General features: G+C 37.6%; 4 protein-coding genes across 12 annotated transcripts; 2 read left to right on the forward strand and 2 right to left on the reverse strand.

The window, feature by feature from the left end:
• Positions 1–140: 140 nt before the first annotated feature.
• On the reverse strand, positions 141–9,416 carry Dctn1-p150 (dynactin subunit 1). 4 transcript variants are annotated; one of them, XM_071700711.1, is made up of 20 exons: positions 8,965–9,416; positions 8,078–8,232; positions 7,687–7,719; positions 7,475–7,534; positions 6,723–6,870; positions 6,099–6,161; positions 4,939–5,076; positions 4,682–4,819; positions 4,298–4,537; positions 3,958–4,209; positions 3,773–3,889; positions 3,441–3,684; positions 3,073–3,355; positions 2,566–2,990; positions 2,260–2,496; positions 1,897–2,191; positions 1,621–1,816; positions 1,172–1,534; positions 955–1,086; positions 141–864 (listed from the first exon to the last, which is right to left on the reverse strand). In XM_071700711.1, exons 1-20 carry the CDS (start codon positions 9,130–9,132, stop codon positions 649–651), a joined length of 3,903 nt encoding a protein of 1,300 aa, XP_071556812.1. In that variant the 5' UTR covers positions 9,133–9,416; the 3' UTR covers positions 141–648. The 4 variants fall into 4 exon arrangements, with proteins under 4 accessions (XP_071556812.1, XP_071556813.1, XP_071556814.1 ...); XM_071700712.1 differs by lacking the exon at positions 7,475–7,534; XM_071700713.1 differs by lacking the exon at positions 6,099–6,161.
• Positions 9,417–9,689: 273 nt separating this feature from the next.
• Positions 9,690–12,800, forward strand: Nipp1 (nuclear inhibitor of protein phosphatase 1). The gene is made up of 6 exons (XM_071700738.1): positions 9,690–9,888; positions 10,047–10,107; positions 10,237–10,390; positions 10,883–11,103; positions 11,203–11,406; positions 11,516–12,800. Exons 1-6 carry the CDS (start codon positions 9,860–9,862, stop codon positions 11,882–11,884), a joined length of 1,038 nt encoding a protein of 345 aa, XP_071556839.1. The 5' UTR covers positions 9,690–9,859; the 3' UTR covers positions 11,885–12,800.
• A 334-nt stretch (positions 12,801–13,134) lies between these two features.
• Positions 13,135–16,994, reverse strand: LOC139769559 (tubulin alpha chain). Of its 2 annotated transcripts, none has more exons than XM_071700730.1 (5): positions 16,772–16,994; positions 15,570–15,789; positions 15,145–15,446; positions 14,239–14,820; positions 13,135–13,597 (listed from the first exon to the last, which is right to left on the reverse strand). In XM_071700730.1, exons 2-5 carry the CDS (start codon positions 15,772–15,774, stop codon positions 13,358–13,360), a joined length of 1,329 nt encoding a protein of 442 aa, XP_071556831.1. In that variant the 5' UTR covers positions 15,775–15,789; positions 16,772–16,994; the 3' UTR covers positions 13,135–13,357. The 2 variants fall into 2 exon arrangements, with proteins under 2 accessions (XP_071556831.1, XP_071556829.1); XM_071700728.1 differs by having other exon boundaries at positions 16,611–16,994.
• Positions 16,995–17,087: 93 nt separating this feature from the next.
• On the forward strand, positions 17,088–22,626 carry LOC139769557 (uncharacterized). 5 transcript variants are annotated; one of them, XM_071700726.1, is made up of 4 exons: positions 17,088–17,223; positions 17,564–17,732; positions 18,433–18,490; positions 19,420–22,626. In XM_071700726.1, the coding sequence occupies exons 2-4, from the start codon at positions 17,590–17,592 to the stop codon at positions 20,713–20,715; spliced, it is 1,497 nt and encodes a 498-aa protein (XP_071556827.1). In that variant the 5' UTR covers positions 17,088–17,223; positions 17,564–17,589; the 3' UTR covers positions 20,716–22,626. The 5 variants fall into 5 exon arrangements, with proteins under 5 accessions (XP_071556827.1, XP_071556825.1, XP_071556824.1 ...); XM_071700724.1 differs by having other exon boundaries at positions 17,096–17,223; positions 17,459–17,732; XM_071700723.1 differs by having other exon boundaries at positions 17,100–17,223; positions 17,456–17,732.
• Positions 22,627–23,416: the final 790 nt, after the last annotated feature.

The raw sequence follows: 23,416 nt of genomic DNA on the forward strand, positions 1-23,416 counted from the left end.
AATATACATATAGCAACAGTGAAAGTGTATATGATGTTTGGTCAAGGTATGTGGGGTACTTGTTCTGCAAGACCACACCACTTTCTATTATTGTGATACCATCACCATTTAGGGTGTACATAACAAAACACTTATGTAAATATTTTTAGACCATATATTTGACAATTCTTAAAGGCATATATATATATATATATAATACAGAAAAGCCGTGAGGCACATGATTTTTCTTCCGTATTGTTAATATTAAATAACATTGCGTCATTTATAAACGTAATGAACACTGAAAAAGAGTCTCCCAGCTGCGATGCGCCGGTCATCGCACTGTAGCCCATCGGAAATAAATAAACCTTGCACAAGTGCAAATTACGAATTACTAGATCTGCCCTGTACCTTTTTTCTTACATCGATACAAGGATACGACATAAATTCTCTGTATAAAAGCCTAAGTTAATGCCGCGTTATTCGTAACAATTAGCTCGCTTCATTTTCATGGAGCACGATAGGGTACGGCAACGTAGTACAAGATATTGCTACCGTGAAAAAATTATTAGAAAAAGATAGTCTCTCTTGCACAGTGTAGCTTGAGGATTCTGTGATCACATTACCTTGTCACGAAATAAATAATAAAAAATAAAACAACGTGGACTCTTAATAGTACATCAGAGTGTGAATTTTCCTAAGGTCTTGCGGTCCTACATTAACGGAGAATGATTGTTCTGGGCCGTTATAAGGGATCTTTATTTCGGCAGCAAGTAATTTGCGTTCCTGCATTGCCGCCGCCATTTCGCGATTCGGATACACAGCGAAATTCGCTTCCGCTCGTCCACCCGGCGTACGTTTAATAGCCTCACGACGTACCTGAGCCTGAAGAAATATACAATATATTTTAGGCATCCAGTAATCGATATTGTATCGATTTGTACTGTTGCTTATCTATCTTTTATCTATACTTACCACTAGCTCGTCAACTCGTTCCTTCAGTTGCATGATGTTTCTTTGTCGTTCCAGTAAATAATGATATGATGTTTCGGGCATTTTGCGCCTCAAATCGGGAACTGTTGGATATACCAGAGTCTTCTCGACATCCTAAAATGTGAATAAGTGTACTCATGCAGAAAAATATTTGAGTGTAATAATAATTGATAATGATTATCAATTAGTAATTGATTACCTTGACGAGATCAGTAGTCTTCTTTCGTAATTCTTGAATTTTCGTATCCAGAGATTTAAGATTCGTCGGCGATGGCAACGGCTCCAAACTATCTAACTTTTGACGCAAGACAGCGCACATTATCTTCTTCTTTTGCTGATGCTCATTATTCAAGGCCTGCTTGAGGGCGTTTATCTCTTGTACGTAATATTTGTTGTCTAAAGTGCTCGTTATCGAAGTGCTTCCTGTCATGCTGTCCGCGCCAGACACAGATATCGTCTTCTTGCCAATTGACTTTAACTTTTCCTTCAATTGTCCTTTCTCTGTTTCTAGGCTGTCGATATCGGTTTGAAGATGGTCCATTGTTTCTTCGAATTCCTTTTCCTATCATCAGTGTTGAAAATATAAAGAAATCGGTGAACAAATATACAAACAACATTACCGATGTACAATAGTGAAAAGAAAGATACCTTGCGTTTTAGTTGATTTTGCGCCTCTTCTAATTTTCTCTTCAATTTATCGACATTCATTTCGTGTTCATGCTGCTGCGTCGCAAAACGCTTCTCGGCCAATTCCTTCCGCAGTGTCATCTCGGAAAATTCTTCCTGCTTCTCCCGCAAAGCTAATCTCGCCTCGCGTATATCACTATCTCTCGCTTCGAGTTTTCTAATGTAAAAATGTCAAAGGATTATCTCAAAGAGTCTTCTAATTGTAATTACATAACCAGCCGACGGAAATGTACGCACCTGCTGAGTATTTTCGTTTCTTCCGACTCCTTCCTCACAGCATTTGCTCTAGCCACAATTGGCGTTATTTGCTCATGCTCCATAGATAATTGCTGACTTTGTGTCTGTCCGCTTATAGCTAATTCGTTCTCGCACTCGGCCATCTTCTGCGCTAGATTTGCCGCCAGTTGTTGTATCACCGTTAAACTAGCCCTGATAGTGGCCACAGGGCCCAAGTCTTCTGTATCGTATACTCTCTCGCTGGACGTTGCGGCCATTTCCTTCAACTTATCGGCCGCTAGCCCTGTGTCTAAATCTGAAGAATTTATTTGTAAAAACATTATAAAAATTAATTTTCCGAGAGAGTCTATCCAAAATACCTACCGCCATTTTCGGTAATAGCCTGTAAGGCACTCTTCAATAGATACTGAAGTGTCTTCATAATCTTCACGCCGTGTTGATAGCATGTCGAAAATTGTTCGTTGGAATCTTTATCTAATCCTAAATTGGCGCCTACGGAAAATGCTGGACCAGCGTGATCACGCGGTACTCGCCTTCTAGCCGATTTCAAATGCTGCTGGATCACCTCGCACGTCGTTTCGACGTGTTGACAAAGCATACCTTTAACAATCAGAATGCGTTACAATAACATCTACGCAGGTCAAGTTTAATTAACCAAATATTATGCACCTATATCACCACTCTCTCCTTGTATCAATACTTTGATCGCCGCGGCATCGGTAGCTATGGCGTCGCACGTATTGCCCAAAGTTCTCGTGCCATTCACAATCAAGCGCGCCTGATTGACAGCCGTACTTTCACCGAAGAGCACGGAGAACATCGTAGCGAAGTATCCGCAACACTTCTCAATCGCGTCCATCGGCAAATTCTCGTCCAACTGATCTCTCTTAGCCAGTTCAATCAATGAGTCCAAGGATTTTTCCTGCGCCGCCATTTCCGGATAAGCCGCTCCCGCTTTAAGTAACATCTCCGCGTTGCACGAGTTTAAAGCCGACTCGAAGCAGCCCAGGGTGGTTTGTAAGGCGTACATATGCGAGCACAGACGAGATCTGAACGAATACTGTGCTACCGAGTGACCTCTCACTACAGAAGTCCTGTAATAAAAAAAAAAGAATTAAATATTGTACGAGAAATCTAAATAAAGCTTGCGTGGTGAAAAATTCGAATTATCATTACCTGTCTATCTTTTCGATCGATCTGTACTTTTCCCGAACTTGCGAAATCAATATCTCCGTTTTTTGCGTCATTCTCGGTATCAATAAGAGAGTCAATATCGCATCATGATCTCCGCCGCGAGTCAAAAATACGGGAGGCATGAAGGACAGCAAGTAGCACACATGATTTCGTGCCTCCTCGGCGTCTAAACGACGCAGCTCGAGGTCGACCGCTTTGGTTTGCGCTCGGGTCTCAGCAAACGTCTTCTGGAAGTCTAATATTTCCGCAAGTTGTTGGTCCGCACCTAAATCGTAAATGACATAAGAATTCATAAAAAAGAGATAACTTAGTTAATGAAGTTTCGTATGTACCACCATTTCCTCTCCTACCTCGAACGTTAGTCTTGGTAGACTCTGTCGACTGAACTCGTTGCTGCAACTGCAAACATTGTTCCTGCAACTGATGCGTGAGTTCGCGGAACTTTGTGATGGTTAATTCGCGATCTGCCAGCGTCTCCAGCGCGGCGTCCCGGTGTCGTTGGGCATCGCGCGCTGCCCCAAGCGCGAGATCCAATTCTTCACGAAGTTCCAGTTCTAGCTCTTTAGATGATTCGGCCAGTTGATCCGACATATCCTGAACAGATTCATAGTACATTACTTGTCATTATGTATTTGCTGTAGATTATATATCTTTTGTAATACAAAGTACAAGAACTACGTACTTGCAAAGCCTCCAAATCTGCAACAGCCTCTTCCAGTTCAGCCACTTTTTCTTCCAATGCCATTTTCCTCTCGCCTAGCATCTCGACCATTTCTTCGGCTCCTAATGCTGCATCAACCTGCAAAAGAAACGTTAAAATATACATGTAACTATAACGTTATTGCAAATCGTACAAACAATATATACCTGTTCCTGTAGATCCGCTATCTGATGTTCCATTTCTTCGACCCGTGCCGACAACTTCTCTTTCGTACGACCCAATTCCAAAATCTCAGATTTTTTCTGATCCATATCCTTTTGCAGTTTTTGAAACTCGTGTTTCTCGTGCGCGGATAAATCGCGCATTTTGACGAGCGTATCACGCAACCTATTATTTTGCTGTTCCAATTGTTTCACCTCGTAGCTTGAAGCTCCCGTAGTCGCTCCACCACCGGCTGCCTTATTTGCGAAAATAATAATGTCATTTAAACGTGCCAAATCCATAAGAGATATAGAAACTTTATAAAAATTAAATGAAATATTATACCCGTTCAGACATTTCTGTGCGTAATATCTCTAGATCCAATGTTTGTTCCTCCAATTTTTCCTTGAGTTGGTCCAGCTCGATCTGAAGAGTTTCGGCCTTCTCTTCCGCCATTTCTTTATCTAATGTAGCCATTTCAACTGTCTCAGACAGATCAGACATTTCTTCCTGATACTGTTCTCTCGCCGCGTGAGCTTCTCTAGCTTCTTGCCGAGCTCGTTGAAGTTCTCTTTGAAGGCTTGCCTTTGATAACACAAAGTAAGCAAAAGTAGAAATTAAATGACTTACTCTCAAAAATTAAGAGTAAACTCGTTCAATAAAGATCTTGGAATTTTCGATATTTAATCGACTTTTTAGAGCATGCCTGCTATTACATATAATACTCACTTGACTTTCCATGACTTTGGCCTTAAATTCAAGAAGCTGTTCAACTTGAAGTTTTGTTTTCTCGAAATCTTTCATCCTTTCCTTGTCTTGCATTCGTTTTACACGCAGCGTTTCTACTTTCTCGGTAAGATCACGCGCCTATAATATTATGTATGCACATTATAATTTTAACAAGGATAAATAAGGATATGTAATTTTGAACTATAAGAGAACAGAAAAAAATTCTCGTGGTAGAAAAACCTAAAAGGGAAATTTACCTGAGATTTTAAATTATCATTTTCTTGCATAAGTTGCAAGTGCGACAATTTTTCTTCCACCAAGTTCGCAGCTGCTGCTGAACCCGCCATCACCTGACCAGGTACGAATTGCGGTTTCAACGTTTCTACAAAACCTGTCTGGATTACAGAAAAGGGAGAAAAAGTAAGATATATTTGCATTTTGTGCCGTTGGGTGTTCTTTTTATTATCGCATGAAAGAATTATATCGCCAAAGAGTTTCTTCAAAGTCCTCTGGACCTGTGTACCTGTGCCAGCTTAAAACGCATATACACACACGGTATAACTAAACGGTATATGTGGATGGCGCAAACAAAGATAACATAATTATATTCTCAAAATGCGGCAATGAAAAAAACACCCCACATTTCCTATGTGTGAGAATCGTATATGATGTTACGATAATGCCGTTGTTTCTGTATTTACATTCGGATAAAATTAGTCTGTTTCATGGTGATTAATGAGAGATTAGTTGCAATAACAAAACACCAACAAGCTACACCGAATATTCTATTAGTACTATACGATTATAAAGAGGAAGATCCAGTTGATGAGTCGAATCGTGTTACGTGATACATTTAAACAGGCTAAAGTCGTGGCATCGACTATGACTAAAGTTAGAGCATCGAGACTGTCTCATCTATTACGTCCTAATGACCCGCTTGTGTTCATTTGCATCCCCGCTCCACAAAGATTAACTCTTGACAAATATAACTCTGAGAAAGTTATTGATCAGGCAAAGCTACACTTCAAAGTGTAAAACTCGTCTGTGCTGAATATTAGTATTATTAAGCTTATAACGCAAATGCAAGGGGAATTCAATTCCTAACTGTAAAAGGTAAGACGAAACGATGCAGAATATCCCTTCCCATTGTGTGTATCGTAAACTATCAAAGCACCAAAGAACTCAGTTAATGAAGCTGATGTTAAACACAATAATGATATGCGGAGAGTAAAATGAAATTAAGTCGATAATCCACTAAGGACGTATCCTTTAAAGGTGCAATGGACACTGTTTGGTTACAAAAATTATGTGTTACGATGCTTTATGATCGGCAAACAGCTAGCATGAGAAAGAACAAGATATTAGAGAGGTGATGTATTAAAAAATTGAAATATTACAATTAATGAGTATTAATTACATTATTCTGATCATCTTGGGCCTTTGGCTTTTTGCCGGGAGGCGAGCTCGTGCTAGGGGACTTCTGAAACACGTACGTGCATTCCCATATGAATCATTCTGTACCAAATGGAATCCTCCGACTTGCTTTTACAAATTTACAGTCCGTTCTCTTTTCTTCTAATTTTCACCATTAATTCTACCTCACTTTTGTTTCAAGCACACTTTCCGGTCAGACGAAAACGCATACGTGCACAATTACATTTGATTGACCGAGTCACAGAATAGGATTTTTTTTGCATATGAATATAAGAGAAACATACAAATAATTGAAAGACCTATAGATTTCAAAATATTAGATCACCTCTTTGTTAGTTAAAAACGAGAATGGAAATTATATCATAAGAATATAGTAGACAACTTGTTCACATAGGAATTATACCATTCGTCATATATATGTCATGCCTTAAATCTTCTGAATAATGTTCTTTATAGATAAATTTTTTGCTTTTACTTTTCGAGTAATTAAAAAAAATATATATAAGATACATAAAAAATATAAAATAATTTATATGCTATTGATATAAAAATAATTTATATTACAGTTTAATACTTTTTATCACAGCTTATTCACAATATATCTTACCTCAACGAATGAGGCACGCTTTGAAGTTGAAGTTGGTGCTGGGATTAATGACTCGCCGCCGTCTCTACGTTCGTGCAATGATCCAGTTAGGCTTTCTGTACTCGGGGCACTTAATAATGTTCTACTTCCAGATAAGGATAATCGAGAACTGTAAATATAAGATAAAATATTTAACGATATATTTAGTAATTTATATACATATTTTTTACACATATTTACTAAGCTGTTCACCAAATCAACCGCGATGGAAATTTGAACTTACATTATTTATATTAAAATGAAAAAAATTAGAAATAAAGATTATTGCATGAAATCAGTAGGAAATCATAGAATAATATTCGCACAATTATAAATGTCCATAAAAAAAGTTTTGGTACAAAATATGTTTGAAATAAAAATATAATCTTACAGAAATGCAAACTTAAATTAAATTGATAAACAAAATTTAATAGCATGTAATATTTAGCAATACAACATTTGTGTCACAATAATGAGCACAACAGAAATGATCGCAAATTATTTATTAACTAAAAATAAGGTACGCGTGTGTAAAAGCTTCACAATAGGCATATTGGCAACTTGTTTATGCTTTAAAGCTGCAGAGTGGGTGTTCAATGCAGTTGGCATTTTGACAGAGCCAGTAGTTAGAAGATAATTGCAATTTTCAAAATGTCTATATAAGCGGTAGCGATAAAAAAAATACACATTGCTGACACGTCTGTTCGCCAAGATTTTGCTTGCAGTAATCTTACCCAGAAAGTTTGTCAGTTTGCTGGCGAGTAACATTCGCAGGAGATGTTTTTCTCCGTACACTTTTATGAGCAGCATATACATTTTAAGAATTTATTAATTACATACTCGCCTATCCATTTATTTATATAAAATGTCAGAATTTCTTAGAAAGGAAAATAATAACGATTGTCATTCGTATTTCCTTGGCGTTATTACAAGATGAGAAACTTACGCTGTAGGCTCGTTCCTCCGACGCATACTAATGCTAGCATAAAAATTGTGAAAATAAATTATTTCAAATATGCTTTCTTCTGAATTTATGAATTACATTCAGCTCAGTTCAACAATGAATAAATTATTTTTGATGCAGAATAAATTCTGCTTAATTACTGCTTAATTCTACTATTTTCCATTTCAGATGATAATATATTACTTTAAATATGTTAAAATACTGTAATACTCTATCTACATTTATATTCAATTGCAAGACTATCTGTTATTTATAGCTTAATATACTAATAATTACAGCTTACTGTATTTGTTACAGAAAATTTATGTACGTTTTTCATAAGAATCTTAAATCTAGCCATATGTTTTCAATACAATTTAATATTTAAACTCACCTATTTAATCGACTCCTGGCTCGAGCGGCGCTATCATCAGGTGTCGTGGCATTGCTGCCTGCGGACGATGGGCTCACAGGTTCGGTCCTGTTACCAAAATCGTCCAACAGAATAAGTTGCGTCTGGCGCGCAAACATGCCATGATTCTCTGCGCACTGCGACAGTAGAAATAAACAACATGAAATATATCTTCTTCCATACTAACAAGAAAATTAAACTGTTTCAAATAGTAAAAGTAGATTTGCCATTACAAATCACATGAGAAATACTGCGTACAATGCGAAACCGACATAACATTTTTTTCTATTGTACATGGTTTTGTACTGTTTAGTAAAAATCGAACTCGCCTTACATATCTTACATCATGTACTCAATGTACTCTTCTCTGGTACGCTTATCTAATAGAATTAGAATCAACTCCTTCTTGGAAGACTAAATATAATCGTCATTGATTGTGCACATAAATTTGCTCTAAACTCTAAGGCCTGTATTCTCAGTTCACTTTTATCATAAATGCGTGGATTTAGCATATAGTTTACATGTGCTATATAATCTCAGAAATAAATGCGCGGATTTATCGATAAAAGTGGACAAACTATATAGTTTGAAATTTCGCAAGCAATTCTGCTAGTTGAATTAATCACCGATTAAGGTAATCGGAGCTTGGTCGAGGTCGTCGATTCAAATTCTCACAACTAGAAAAAGATAAAAAGTAACTTGAACCGAGATTAAAGTCAATCTATAGCGATAGAAATGGGCATTGGACATCTTTTTCTCTAAAGGTTCGGGATAAGCTCAATCTTATCGCCGTGTCTCCGACTGGGGGGTGTTCCAGTTTTTTGACACAAATCTTGTAAACATTAGCCAACGTCTTTCTGTCGGTTCACCTTGAAGTACACCTGGCCCTTGACGCTGCCGTTGTTTTTCCCCTTCGGCTCGTCGAGAACCACGCCGATCCATTTGCCGGACGCGAACGCCGGGTGGCCGACGTAGGCGATCACGCCTTGGCACTCCTTCACGGGGACCTCGACGCGTTGCCCGACTTTGAACGACATCTCTCCGTATCCGTCAGCCGCGACTCGCCCCAGACGAACGCATCAGCCGTGCGTTAACCTGCGCAAGCGATTCCTCCCCGTGTCGCTCGTCTATCGCTCCGCACGCAGCCTAATATGTGATTTACGACGGGAAAAGATGAGTGCCACTGCCACGAGAGTCCTGGATCCTGGATCGAACTCCGACGAAGTCCTCTGGGACAGAACCGTTCTGTCAAAAAACGTACCGTCCGCGTCGCAACGTCGTTGTCGTCGTTGATGCCCACTGACAGTACTGAAGTACTGACACTGACAGCTGCACTTGCTGCGCGACTGCTGCACTTTTGTTTCCGCGTGGCGCCGTTCATCCCTTTCTTTTGCTCCAAGAGCTAGGGAATTTTTTCTTGGCGTTCGAACGGCCTTACGAGACCGGCCGGAAGAAATTTATCCATTTGTCTGAGAAAAACAGCTATTCGATCGATATTCTTCGTTATTCGACAATTATGTACGGCAACTCGGGTTCGAAGCGTGCGTCTTCTGCTCTCGCCGGGGATTGAAATTTCGCGGTCATAGGAAACGCGCAGACGCGCGGCGCGGCTTGCGAGGTTGTTGGTGGTGTGGTGTTCCGCTGACACGGGATTTGTTTTCGTCCGTACTCCGTACATTTCGGCAGTCGCTCGTTATTACCCGCGCGTTCGCTCGCGCTCGGATAGCGGAGCGAGGCGGATTGTTGCGCAGGTTGCGGACGACAATGGCCAACCACTACGAGGTCCCGAACTGGTACGTTCTCAGAGTCCTCCTCGTTCGCGAGTCCCCGGTCCCCGGTCCCCGGTCGCGGGTCCGTCTATTGTTTACGCAATATCGTCCCGAGCTGCTTGTCGCCGTCGCGACGACGTTCGGCGTCGCTTTGCGTGCGAATTAATAACATCTCCTTTCAGGGCCGGCAAGCCACCGGTGGGGCTGCATCTGGACGTGCTGAAGAGCGATAAATTGATACAGGTAGAAGCGATACGTCAGCCGTGACTTGGGTGATACGTCACCCAAGTCACCCTCTCGGAACTCCATTATCACTCGCGTAAGCTGCACGAACGTGTTTCACACTATAAATGCCTATTGCCTACTTTACAGAAACTCATGGTGGACGAGAAGAAGTGCTACCTGTTCGGCCGCAATCAACAGATGAACGATTTCTGCATCGATCACGCGTCCTGCTCACGTGTTCATGCCGCTCTCGTTTATCACAAACACCTCAATCGGGCATTTCTGGTTGATCTGGGAAGCAGTAAGTACAGAGCTTATATCGATGTTAAAGTATAATTAATAAGTGAAATACAACCGTTATGATGTACAATCAATTAGAGAGAAACTATTTATGGTCTGGATTGACTCTTAGTATGATAATAATAATATGTAAATTTTATATACTTTTTCCAAACTCAGTAAACTGTGCGTCGATTTTTTTCCGGTCTTTGAAACACAGTCCTAGTTGAAACAGTAAATCCACATACTTAAATCAATAATTGATTTAAATTTAAATTTTGATGCTAATAAGCATTCTTATTAAGGTACAATCTTCTTTTAAGAAACATTTTTAATGAAAGCTGAATGTCAAGATTCTCTCTTTTTTTAAATAGATTGTAAAGTTAATGTGTTAAAGAAAAAAGAGATTATTTTACCAATAGCTGCATTTATAGAAAGCTTAATACATTCTTTTATAGAATTATATTATACGATAGATTTTACGTATGATGAAGAACCTCCGATTACTTTTCAGCACATGGAACTTTTATTGGAAATCTACGTTTGGAGGCTAACAAACCGACTCAGTTACCAATCGACAGTACATTTCACTTTGGAGCATCTACTCGGTATTACATAATAAGGGAAAGACCTCAGACTGGCGCCCGGCCTATCATCGAAGAACTGGAGAAATTATCCGAGGATATGGACGCCGGTGGTTTGCTGGGATTGCCAGAAACAGAAACGGAATTAGACGTATGTATCAAATATATCTGATAATATATTTTAACACTTTACTTAAAACATTTAAATTTTATATCGTACTAAATGTACCCAATCGATTATAACTTTCAGAATTTAACGGAGTTTAATACAGCTCACAACCGACGAATTTCTATGCTTGGCATAACAGACGATGAGATGCATAAACCAACGCGCAAGCGAAAGAAAAAGGGAATCACCTTCAATGACGATGAAGAAGTAATCAATCCGGAAGACGTTGATCCGTCGGTTGGGAGATTTCGTAATCTTGTACAAACGACAGTTGTTCCTAGTAAGGTACGCGTGACGTTCATACAAACGCAATGGCGTGATACAAAAAACTGCTTAGCTTAGTATTAAATAACTATAAATTATTTAGTATTAAGAGTGTGCTCCTTTATTGCAGAGAATGCGAATGGAGGGTGGTCTCATATCATTGTTAGAAGATCACAATCCTCTGAAGCACATGCACCCCACGTCTACCACCCCGCAGCTCTATCACGATCTACCTCCCGAGCAGTTTACGCCGTCCTCGATGTCGTCGATCAATCCGTTTTCCACGGCTCTTACGTCGCTGACGTCGCGGCTTGGCATCGCGCTACCCAACCCGGCGCCCGAAGTGGAGATGACGCCGAATCAGATACAGGCGGAGGTGCCGCACGTGCAAGAACACATACCGGGTACGACGGAACCGCGGACGATGGAACCGAAGAAGAAGAAGTACGCCAAAGAGGCATGGCCCGGGAAAAAACCGATACCAACGCTTCTTGTATAATACGAAGAATTGTCGTTCATATTCACATAATATGGTCGTATTATTTTCTGATGGAGCTGCACCTTCATCCAAGGATTGTTCATACATTACAGATTTACATACGATTTACATACAATGCCAGCTCTATCACGTGTTACTATATCGGCAGTAACTGTCAAATCTGTCTTAATCACGTTGAACCATGTAGGATTATGACGAAAAGACTAATAGCGAATTCGGGCGCTTGCACTAGTGGCACACTGAGTGCGCACTAAGGCTTGTTTATAATCTATTCTTATATTTAAAGTCATTTAAATACACATTTAAAAACTTTTTAGCTAATAAAACAATCTGTATATGGATCTATATGGATGCTGTACAAATCATTTTACAGACTAAGTATTTGAGATGATCTGTAAATATAACAATTGATTAAGAACAAGCCTTAGTGCGCACTCAGTGTGCACTAGTGCAAGCGCCCGAATTCGCTATAAATTTATAACAAGTTAAAATATTATTTAAGTAATAATAACTCAGATGTAAGTAACTTGGCTGGATTATCATGATTCAAAGTTTTATCTAAAGTGAACGTATCTAAAGAGACTTGTGATTTGCTTAAAAAATGCAAATTAATTATTTGCATTTATTAATCCGATAAATGCATTCAGCTAAAACTAACAATGATATTCGTTCAAAGCATCCTAAAATTATGCAATTTTAAGTTTAAAAGAACTTAACGATATTGGATGCATCTAGCGTTTATCATGTAAAGTTTTGTACCCGTACTACATTTATTTCCGCTGCGATAACAAATATCAATAGAAATAATATGTTTAATTTTATCAAATAGATTCTGGTTACTAGGAGAATGAAATTACATGTCTAGTTTTAACATTGTCGTGATTTTTAATAGTTATTAATAACAGCATTACCGTGATTGTTATATAATATATTACATTTCCTTAAACCTCGACATAATTTCCTACATATACAATTGCTATTATCGCTCCAAGTGCAATGAATACGATGTAAATAGATATAAAGGGAATTTCGTTGATATACTTTTATAAATATCAGTACCAAAAAAGAAGTCAATAAAAGAAACAAATCTTGTATATATTACATAAATAAGTATTATCTTGGGTCAGTAAATTTTTCGATATAAGGAGTATAATTATATTCAAGTTTGTCTCTTTATATATGTATATTATATATTCGTTTCTATGCCAAATGAAACATTAATTGTAAAGTGATGCAACACTCGTATATTTTTATAGTTGCTCTACAAAGGAACTTTTACAAAAAATACTCTTCTATAAAATACGGTGACAATTATACGAGAATAAACATAAAATATATCTTTTTACACAAAATTTAACGCATAAGCGCTGTGACACTTCTCTTGTAATTTTCGCCTCGTTGTCGGGTAGCGAAAAGAAAAAAAGAAATACGCCGGCCTATTTCAAAAGATTTCCTCCAAGAAAACGCGCGATGTTAATACTCCAGCGATGTATCCGGTGTGGACGGAGATTCGAGGGCGACTTCCTCGTAATCCCGCTCGAGTGCCGCGAGGTCCTCGCGTGCTTCCGCGAATTCAAGCTCCTCCATACCTTCCCCTACGTACCAGTGAATAAATGCCCGCTTGTTGTACATTAGGTCAAACTTGCGATTGAGCTTGGCCCATGCTTCTTCAATAGCGGTCGTGTTAGATAGCATAGAGACAGCTCGTTGGACCTGCAAGCATATATGCAGTTGATATATTATCTATTGTATATGATTACTACGTAATGTTAATATTACGTACAAATTTGATAATTATAAACGACTGTTGAATATAATGTATATGATGTATAATATATTACGTAATATCAATGTTACATAATAAACAGCTAATTTTTATGTAAATTATAATTTTTTTATATTAGAAGGTTGTGGATTTCAAATTCTATATTACGTAATAAATTAATAATTATTACGTTCGCTACCCGACGTAACAGTTCTAGTTAGAAAGTTGTAAATTAAAATTAAAATTCTAATGGTATAATTTGAATTTAAATCAGGTATTATATCAAATTTGAAGCCTGCTTTTGACAATCTAATTTCCGTCAGATTTCAAGTCATAACTGTATTTATTATCTGTAATGTAATGTGTATGCCGCATATTATTTGCATATATATTTCTATGTGCTATATAATTCTAATTGTTCAAATATTTTTCGCACATTAAATTACAAAGGCAGATAAAGATAGAATTCTATTTTGAATTTTGTTACGAGTCATAAATCGTCCAAAGTGGACTTAGGTCTACATTTTAAATTTTTATTTTGATTTAAAAAATGATTTCCAAGAGGAGATCCTATGATTGTCGGCGATACCTTCGCGAGATCGCCGCCCGGTACGGCCGTGGGCGGCTGATAATTGATCCCGACTTTGAAGCCCGTGGGACACCAGTCGACAAAGCGGATGTAACTCTTGCCCTTCATAGCGGCGATCGCGGCATTGACGTCCTTGGGCACGACATCGCCGCGGTACAGGAGGCAGCAGGCCATGTACTTGCCCTCGCGCGGATCGCACTTGACCATCTGGTTCGCGGCCTCGAAGCACTCGGAGGTAATCTCCGCGACCGATATGCCCTCGTGGTAGGCCTTTTCGGCGGACACCACCGGGGCATAGGTCGCCAGGGGGAAGTGTATGCGGGGATAGGGCACCAGATTCGTCTGGAACTCGGTCAGGTCGACGTTCAGGGCGCCGTCGAATCTCAAGGACGCGGTGATCGACGACACCACTTGGCTGATGAGCCGGTTCAGATTCGCGTATAAGGGCCGCTCGATGCCGAGCTTGCGCCGACAAATGTCGTAGATCGCTTCGTTGTCCACCATGAACGCGCAATCTGAGTGACCGATCGTCGTGTGTGTTGTTAATACCGCATTGTACGGTTCCACCACGGCAGTAGACACCTGAAAGTAAACGTGTATGTTTTTTCTTTTTTAAATAAAAGTTATTTATATAGGATTCGAGCGGACGCGCGTCGCTAAATCTTTATTTAGCAACATCTGTACTTCTCATAACTAGAAATTAGCTTCAAAATCGATTTCACTTAATTTTTATCTTTATTAATCTTGATCATTATTATAAATATTCAGGAATTTCAGAAAAAAAAAACATTATATTCTTCAGTTCGTTTTAGTTTCGCGTTATCTTTTATAAAATGAGTGAGCGAAAACTAATTAAAATTTCTTTTTCAAGAATATGCAAAGCTGATATAATTTTCCTAAACTGACTTGTGGCGCTGGATATATGACAAATTCCAATTTGCTCTTCTTGCCGTAATCGTCGGACAGCCTTTCCATAAGCAGAGACGTGAACCCCGATCCTGTGCCACCCCCGAAGGAGTGGAAGACGAAGAAGCCTTGCAGGCCGGTGCACTGATCGGTCAGTCTGCGCACACGGTCCATCACGGACTCGATGACCTCGCTTCCGATGGAATAATGACCGCGAGCATAATTATTGGCAGCGTCCTCCTTGCCGGTAATTAATTGCTCCGGGTGATACAATCCTTTGTACGTTCCTGTCCGAATTTCATCTGCGGGAATAACAATTTTTGAGCTATAAAAGATATACTTTTCGTGTCAAGATTACTATAACATTTATATTGTTATTATAAGTAATTTTTTCTACGCTAATTAGTTATAATATCATAGCTGACCGACGACAGTCGGCTCGAGATCGATCATCACGGCGCGCGGTACCATCTTGCCGGAGCCCGTCTCGTTGAAGAAGGTGTTGAAGCAATCGTTGGAACCGGAAGCTTTGTCGGACGGCATGGTCCCGTCCGGCTGGATACCATGTTCCAGGCAATACAACTCCCAGCAGGAGTTGCCCATCTGAACGCCCGCTTGGCCTACATGCATCGATATACACTCGCGCTGCAAACCCCGTAATTGTGTATTTTACATTAAACTTGAAATCTTGACGGTGTACCCAATAGAATCTCAAATTTTTTTTTCACAGTCAAAAATTGTCACGAGAAAACGTAATTTTACTTTTTCATACCATTTTGATGTTTTCAATTGAATTTCTCTTGATATTATGCAATGAAAATTTGGATAAATCGTCAAGTCGAAATTTTAATTAAAATTTTAATTTAAACACGATAAATTTGGAGGCCGGCCATGAGCTACCCTAGAAAAAACACTGTCAATTTATATTTTTGTTGCTCTGGTAACCGTTATGATTGAGCTTCACGGGGATTGAATCTTATTTCTAACTAACATAAGTCAATAGTTTCGAATATGAGCTTTATTCATACTTTACTTTTAAATGAATTTTTAATTAATTTGATGACAAGAGAATTTTAAATGAATTTTACATACTATTATTGAGACTCGAATTATAAAATATTATAAATTGGATTTTTGAGTTCAGTTGTTTTTGAGATATTTGATGTATATATATATATATATATATATATATGAGCATATATATATATTATAATCATAACACAGAGTGTTTCAGAATTGCACGGTACTATTTTAGGGAAATATTTTCTAGGCCAAAATAAAACTTATTTATTAATAAAGAGTAAAAATTATGTTTAACAGAAACATTTAAAGTGTGTTTTGACGCGGAACGTCTCTGATTGGTTACGCGATACGCCTTATGGCTTCTGCACACAGGACGCGGAAACGCGCCGCTTGCCGCGCGGCAAGAAGCGCGACGCGGTAGCCAATAAACTTTTGGTTCTTACGGAAAAGCGATACGTTGATTGGCTACCGCGTCGCTTCTTGCCGCGCGGCAAGCGTTTCCGCGTCCTGAGCGGGCAGAAGCCATAACGGGATTGTGTGATTTCGCCGCACGGACACGAGGAAACGGCGAGGGCTTGCCGGTCTCGTGTATGTATGTATGTACACGTATGTACGCGCCGCACGGCGCACACACGCGCGGTCGGTCGCTCCTAACGTTCACGGCACTTCACGGTCAGTTCGAGTCAATTCCGTTCCGTGCACGATTCCCTCGATCGAGTCGTCGCCCGTAACCCGAAAAACTCCGAAACTCCGCGGGTCGCCTAAAAACCATCGTCAAGAGCCGCGATTCCGGTCGCCTCGTTCAAAAAAATTTTTTTTTAAGCGTCTGAGAGCGGCCGGCCGCTGACGCGCATCCGCGCCTGCGCACGTGCTCGCATCCATCGTGCCCTCTCGTCGTGCGATCGGTCGGCGGTTGTATGGCGTCCTGCGTAGTACGTATGTGCGCTTGAACTCGACGGAGCCGTTCGTCCCACTCTCCCGGTTCTCGTGCACGAGATACCGGCGCCCGCATTCGTACGGCGAGGTCCACGTCGCGAGTAATCGGCCGCGACGAGCGTAAGAAAGGGCGATTATTAATATTTGAGCGGAGGAGGAGGAGGCGAGAGCTAGCGGAGAGAGAGAGAGAGAGAGAGAGAGAGAGAGAGAGAGAGAGAGAGAGAGAGAGAGAGAGAGAGTGAGAGAGAGCGAGAGAGAGGAGAGAGAGAGAGAGCGTGTGTATGCGTGTGTGAGAGAGTGCGAGTGGAGCAATAGTAGAAGCAAGATCTTAACTTGCCGTATACGCTATAAGTAGGGGACCTCACGCGGGCTTCCTCACGTTTGCACGCAAGTAAGGATCGGATAATACAGAAAGAAAAGAAAAAAAAGGGCGTGGAGATTAATCGGGCGCAACTAATAGGCACGCCGCTAATCGCAGTCGTGGCCATGGGTAAGACGCCAAAGAAGGCGGCCCCTGGGGGCGATGAGAGGAATTTGTACGTTCGGAGGCTCAAGGCAACGACCGCGGCGTCGAGAGCTTCTGAATCTAGCTTGCCCGAGAGACAGCGCGAGTCCGAGATTTCGAACAGGTTTGTAGAAACAATCAGCAAAAACAGCGAATCGCAAGTTCCGCCAGAGTTTCTCAGTCCGCGCGGGATGTACGTACGCTTGTTTCTCTCTCGAGTCTTGCCCTCCGGTCAACTCTCCCTGGGCCATCCTGGAGTGGAGTTGGCGGATTTAGTTGTAAACTGTTTGCGCAATTTGGCATTTCGATGCAACGCCTGGAACTTGTTGGTTGCTTGCCGCTGTAGTTTACAGGGTGTCGGAGCTTTGTGTTCTGTAACTGTTTGCTAATGAATTGGGAGACTGGGGGCTATCGAGATCACATCTCGTAGCGTTTCTTAAATATATCTCTGCGATACTCTGTAATCGTATCATGTAAGTGTCACAGAATTTTGAAATGAAGAATTAATTTGGCTGGTAATCCAGATATCAACTTTATAAAGTAAGAGTCAAGTCGAATCTATTTTAAGACATTTTGAGATGAAATAGATTGATGAACAAGACACCAATGTGTTTTTTAGATTTCTTATTTTACAAAGAGAATGTTATGACGATGCATGTAAGAAAAAAAAAAAGATTTTTTCATTTTTAGACATGAGAAACTTTGGTTTACCTTCTTTACTTTTAAATTCGTTCCTCTCATCACCTCCAGCATTTCTTGCTCAAAGGCCATTTGCAACATGGCTTATCTCTTCATTGATTGTGAATATCTTATTTTTGTTTTAGGCCAAAACTGACTGGAATACAGAAAAAAATACCGCCTGGACCAGGAAAGAATTTTAAGGTATAGACTTTTAATTTCTCTTAATTCCTTATTTTATTATGATATATTTTAAAATTGTGATCTGAAACAATACATGTATATAATATGATTATTTTGATTGTAATATAAAAATATTAAATAATTATATATTTAGAGATTATGTTATAACATATTCATGATTAACATATTCAATGATTGAAATTTATTACGTTTTATGTATTTAATGTGTTGTGCTTTATCTGTTTGGACAATATTAAGTATTAATTTCTAAAAACAACACTGATACTCTACTAAGAACCTCTATTAAATTTACTATTAAGATAATGTTATCTTTTAAAAGATTAGGTATGGGCTTATCACACAGTTCGAATTTATAACGATACCATTTTATGTATTATAATGGTTTGATATTGTTTGTGTGTAATATGTTTACAGGTCGATTTTTTTATTTTCTTAGCTAAATCAAATATTTCATAAAGAATGTTGTATGTTATCAGCTATTAACAATTTTACATATCTGTGCCTCCTTACATTTTATAATTTATATATAGAGAAATAAATGGAAAGAAAGGGAGAGACAGTAAGAAAGTTAATTGACAAATCTAATTTTATGTAATATAAAAATATTTTATCTGTATTAATTTATTTATTAATATTTAGTAACAATTTGATTCTTACTTGCTAATTTTATAAGCAAAATTTTTGCTTATATACATATATATTTACATATATCTTTCAGATTTAATATAATTAAAATTGTAGAAAAATATGCATAAATATTATGCATAAATAAGAATATTAATTAAATATAATTCACAAAATAATTGTAAATTTATTGAAACGCACAAATAGCTCATGCTAATGATAAGTCTATGACTTTCAATTATTTGTTAAGTTCTTTTTGCATTGCCTCTTGGGTCTTTGCAATGTGGAAATAATGTATGTTATAGAGCAAACTTCGTCCTCCAGCAAAAGTTGAACATCAAGCAATAAAGCAATTAAAAGTACTAATGAAAAATCCAGAAACCAAAAGTGCAGACATGCAGCCGGGATCGGAAGAAGCTGAAGTCAAATTGAATGTTTCAATTCACAAAGAAAATGTTACAGAAGAGAACAGTAACAATAAAACTATTGAAGCTGAGAAATCTACCTTAAGCAAAGAATATATTGATCATTCCTCCGAACAGATGTCAAGCGAACTTCAAACTTCTACGAAAACTAACCAGGAAGTAATATTTGTGGAGAGCAAAACTGTTTCCCAAGAAAAACAAGAAAAAGAGGAAGTCTTATTAGAAAATGTTAATGCTGAAACCAAAGAAGTGGAAGAGCAAGATGCGAATGACATTAAATTATCATATGAAATTGATCAAAGTTTGGTAAACAATGGAGAAGAAAAATTAGACGATAAACCAAAGGACAATGATAAGGGAGAAGAATTGCCTCCGGTACAGGAGGAGATGAAGAACGGTATAAATGAAAAAGAAGAGATGCGAAGCGAAGCTCAAACCGATAATGAGAGCTACTCGGTCGACATTGTTGAATCCACAACGTCGGAAGTATCCGAAACGTCGGAATCCGTTACACAGAGCGACTCACAGAAGGATAAAGAAAGGATTGATGACGCTGCAAATGATGCATCATTCATTTCTTACGATTCATCTATAATGCTAAAAGATGTACAAATCAGACTCAACGATTGTCTGAAAGATAATTCGAAGCTCTATGACGTAAGCAATTCGGAAGGCATGCCGAGTCAACATTTAAGAGACCTGTCATTTGGAAAGACGCTGAGAAACATCTCGGGAAGACATTCCATCGGTAGACTGCGTCACGTTACTTTGCGTGAGAGAAGGATATCACCGAATAGTTCTCTTTTCGTGAATACATCGACTATGTCTATGCCGCAGGATGAAGGAACAGAAGCTAAAGTCTTACATTATGGTAGCGGTTTACTATCCGGCAGTTTCTCTACGAATGGTAGCCCATTGGACAGGAAACGTAAAATTGAAACAGAAAATTGGAGCTCGGTGAAAAAGCAGAAATCGGATGGAGAGGGTAGTTTACTAAGTACATCTATAAATCTGTTGAAAGGTTTGCGCATACCTAGCATGCAGGTATCCACGCCGAAAGCCACACCTTATAAGTTCGAATCTACCAAGTTAGACATTAGCGGGATAAAGAATGATGACAATAAAATGACGGCTGAACCAACTGAGAGTACAAAAAAATGGTGTGTTATCATGTAAACTATCATGGACAGTCAATGTGTCATTATACAGAAAAAAAGGGGAAAAATTTTTATATTTTCGAGAAAAGTACCAAAAAATACACAATTAGAAGCATTGATTTTACCTATTGCTAGTAAATAGTTTCTTTTCTAATTAATCAATTAAAAATAACTGTATCCTCATTTTATTGTTTCTAAAATTTTCTTGAACAGGGGTGTATTTCTTCTATAACTTTCGGAAAGTTTTTTCGAAATTTCATTAAAATATAATGTAGCTACATTTTCAACAATTAAATTAGAAGAATTCAATGCTATTTCCACCATGTAAATTGCTAAAATTGTTGTAGTGCATAATTTTTCGATGTCAATTTTGGGGTAAAGTCATTTAGAAAGGAAAGAAGAAATTATATGGTGAAGAGTACAATTTTATTAACTTTTGACATGACTATTTTACAAATAAAGACTTGATTCTATGAAATGTACCAACATTTAATGCGGTATAATATAGAATATGATAAAGCCCACATGTACAGAAATGTAATGTGTTTAATTTTAGTATATGTTTCCGACCTATGATTTATGATTTATAATTATCTTTAATGTCATTGTTTTAGATAGATCATGATAAATAGCTTTTACTCCTATAAATAAAAAAGATTCCGTAACGCAGCGTCATATTAATCTAACAGAATGCTTATTTGGGAATAATTTCTTGAATATTGTTTTATGCATATGTTATCTCATCGATATTATCGTTAGAAAATTCATATTTCATATCCGACGCTTATTCATACGATGTAATACTCATATGTAATATTAGAAAGATATCTCTCTCTCCGTGTTTAATTCTTAATAACGAAATATAATATTTATATTTCTAATTTGTAATTTGTTGAATTTGACAAGGTGATTAAAAATATATTGTGTCCACCACAAATTGAGTTATCACGAACAAATTTCTGAAAGTTAATTATAATACGAAATTATATATATATATTTTTTCTAGCAAATTGTTACTACCAGATAAGTTGCAACGTTACTATTGCATTTATAATAACAGCTTTTTATGACCTACTCTATATAATGAAATATTGTTGATTATTATAAACAATCCATACACATAAAAGAAGATTCAATAATTGGATATTATATAATATTAGGTATATAATTTTTTTATTGATACAAATTATTTCTATATATTTTTAAAAAGAACGTGATAATTATTCATGCAACTTATTCGGAATAAGAATACTTACATTTATCGAAAATTATTAACATCTAAAAGTCGACAACTGTAAAAATCGAAGATATAAGATATAGATGCGAAATTGTACGTTATTATACAGTGTATCTCAAGAGCAAAACAAGAAATGACAAAGAGAAAATGTATATCTTTGAAAAAAAATCTCATTTCACATGTAACCTTATTTGTCAAACTCTTGCATTCAAGACCTCTCATTTGCCATTACATAGATTTAAATATATTCTGATGTTATCCATTAAGGATGATATTACGTTGCCTTTATATTAAATCTTTGTTGGGATATATACATAGCATATATATATATCGAGCTAGAAATATTACTTCGACCTTCCATCATATAATAAATGAGGATTAGAGACGATCAAATAATTCGACCAAAGTGATTTCCAGTGTCAGTCGATCTATTCGTTTAGGTCTGTCGAGGATAGTTATTAATTTTTAAAATTGTACATTATACCATTGCGAGAAAAGTGGTATATATATTACAATATTGGCTCATTTTCCTATTAATACAAAAAATGTAATTTAAATCAATAATTATTTAGGACTAAACGAATAATCGTTAGGACATACTTTTATACTTCGATTAGTAGAAACGTTAGAGACATACCTAAGAGTGTACATAGGAACCCTTATGAGATTTATAATAAACTCTCGAAACTACAAGCTTGTTCATTGATTATTTCACCGAGCAACTCCACAAATCTTTATCTCTGCGTTAACAAGAATAAATCTTGGATTTTAAATACGAGATTATCGTGTATTCTCCATTACTTAATAATATGTCAGATAATCATGTTGTGTTTACTATACTGCTGAATTTACATTATTCACTTCGATTGTATATGTTTCCAGTATGTTTTCATATCTTTGCAGTGTATTTCTTATAAACGCTATTAAAAAATGTAGGACGGATACGCAGAAAACTTTTGCCGATGTTGTACGAAAACATATCGAAGGCACCTGTTTTCGCAATAAAAACGCAAGAGAGTAGTATAGAGTCTCGAGAGATTTAAACGGGTAAAGTAACAATCTCGTATCTTTTTCTTTTAGTTCTTTTGTTGTTCTTCTTCAATCACATTCCAAAAATACGTTAAATCAACAACAGCGAGAAAATTGATATCACTAATTCAGAGGCGTTGCAAATTGTTAATCACGTTTTATAATTCACATATTTGAATTATGTTTATTCGCTTGAAATCTTAATCGTCATTCTTATTTTAAAATCGCCTAATTGGACATATAACATGGTTATTTATAAGATATAAGAGATTATTGTTTTATGAAAAAAATTGTTTTATTTTTTAAAAGAATGTAATGGATGAACTGAGTTGACATCTGAAATTATATATTAGAAATGTTAATTTATATCATTGATAATGTGAAGACACATCGAATTAAAAATTATAATTTACTATAATATATTTACATGTTAAGTTTATCGATAAGAACGTAA

This window comes from Temnothorax nylanderi, unplaced genomic scaffold (genome assembly GCF_030848795.1).
Source record: "Temnothorax nylanderi isolate EJ_2023f unplaced genomic scaffold, tnyl_v1.0 TNYL_tig0023_pilon, whole genome shotgun sequence".
NCBI classification, from domain to species: domain Eukaryota; kingdom Metazoa; phylum Arthropoda; class Insecta; order Hymenoptera; family Formicidae; genus Temnothorax; species Temnothorax nylanderi.

Bases quoted from the DNA above. Each gene is read 5' to 3' on its own strand.
- Dctn1-p150 (XM_071700711.1), bottom strand. From the start codon at position 9,132: ATGTCGTTCAAAGTCGGGCAACGCGTCGAGGTCCCCGTGAAGGAGTGC. The intron at 6,162-6,722 runs GTAAGATATATT...TACGTGTTTCAG, and splicing joins AGCGTGCCTCATTCGTTGAG to AAGTCCCCTAGCACGAGCTC. The intron at 3,356-3,440 runs GTAGGAGAGGAA...TTTACGATTTAG, and splicing joins TACCAAGACTAACGTTCGAG to GTGCGGACCAACAACTTGCG.
- Nipp1 (XM_071700738.1), top strand. From the start codon at position 9,860: ATGGCCAACCACTACGAGGTCCCGAACTG. The intron at 9,889-10,046 runs GTACGTTCTCAG...ATCTCCTTTCAG, and splicing joins CACTACGAGGTCCCGAACTG to GGCCGGCAAGCCACCGGTGG. The intron at 10,391-10,882 runs GTAAGTACAGAG...ATTACTTTTCAG, and splicing joins TCTGGTTGATCTGGGAAGCA to CACATGGAACTTTTATTGGA.
- LOC139769559 (XM_071700730.1), bottom strand. From the start codon at position 15,774: ATGCATGTAGGCCAAGCGGGCGTTCAGATGGGCAACTCCTGCTGGGAG. The intron at 15,447-15,569 runs GTCAGCTATGAT...TTATTCCCGCAG, and splicing joins TCTCGAGCCGACTGTCGTCG to ATGAAATTCGGACAGGAACG. The intron at 14,821-15,144 runs GTCAGTTTAGGA...GTTTACTTTCAG, and splicing joins TCATATATCCAGCGCCACAA to GTGTCTACTGCCGTGGTGGA.
- LOC139769557 (XM_071700726.1), top strand. From the start codon at position 17,590: ATGGGTAAGACGCCAAAGAAGGCGGCCCCTGGGGGCGATGAGAGGAAT. The intron at 17,733-18,432 runs GTTTGTAGAAAC...TTTTTGTTTTAG, and splicing joins GAGTCCGAGATTTCGAACAG to GCCAAAACTGACTGGAATAC. The intron at 18,491-19,419 runs GTATAGACTTTT...TGTATGTTATAG, and splicing joins GACCAGGAAAGAATTTTAAG to AGCAAACTTCGTCCTCCAGC.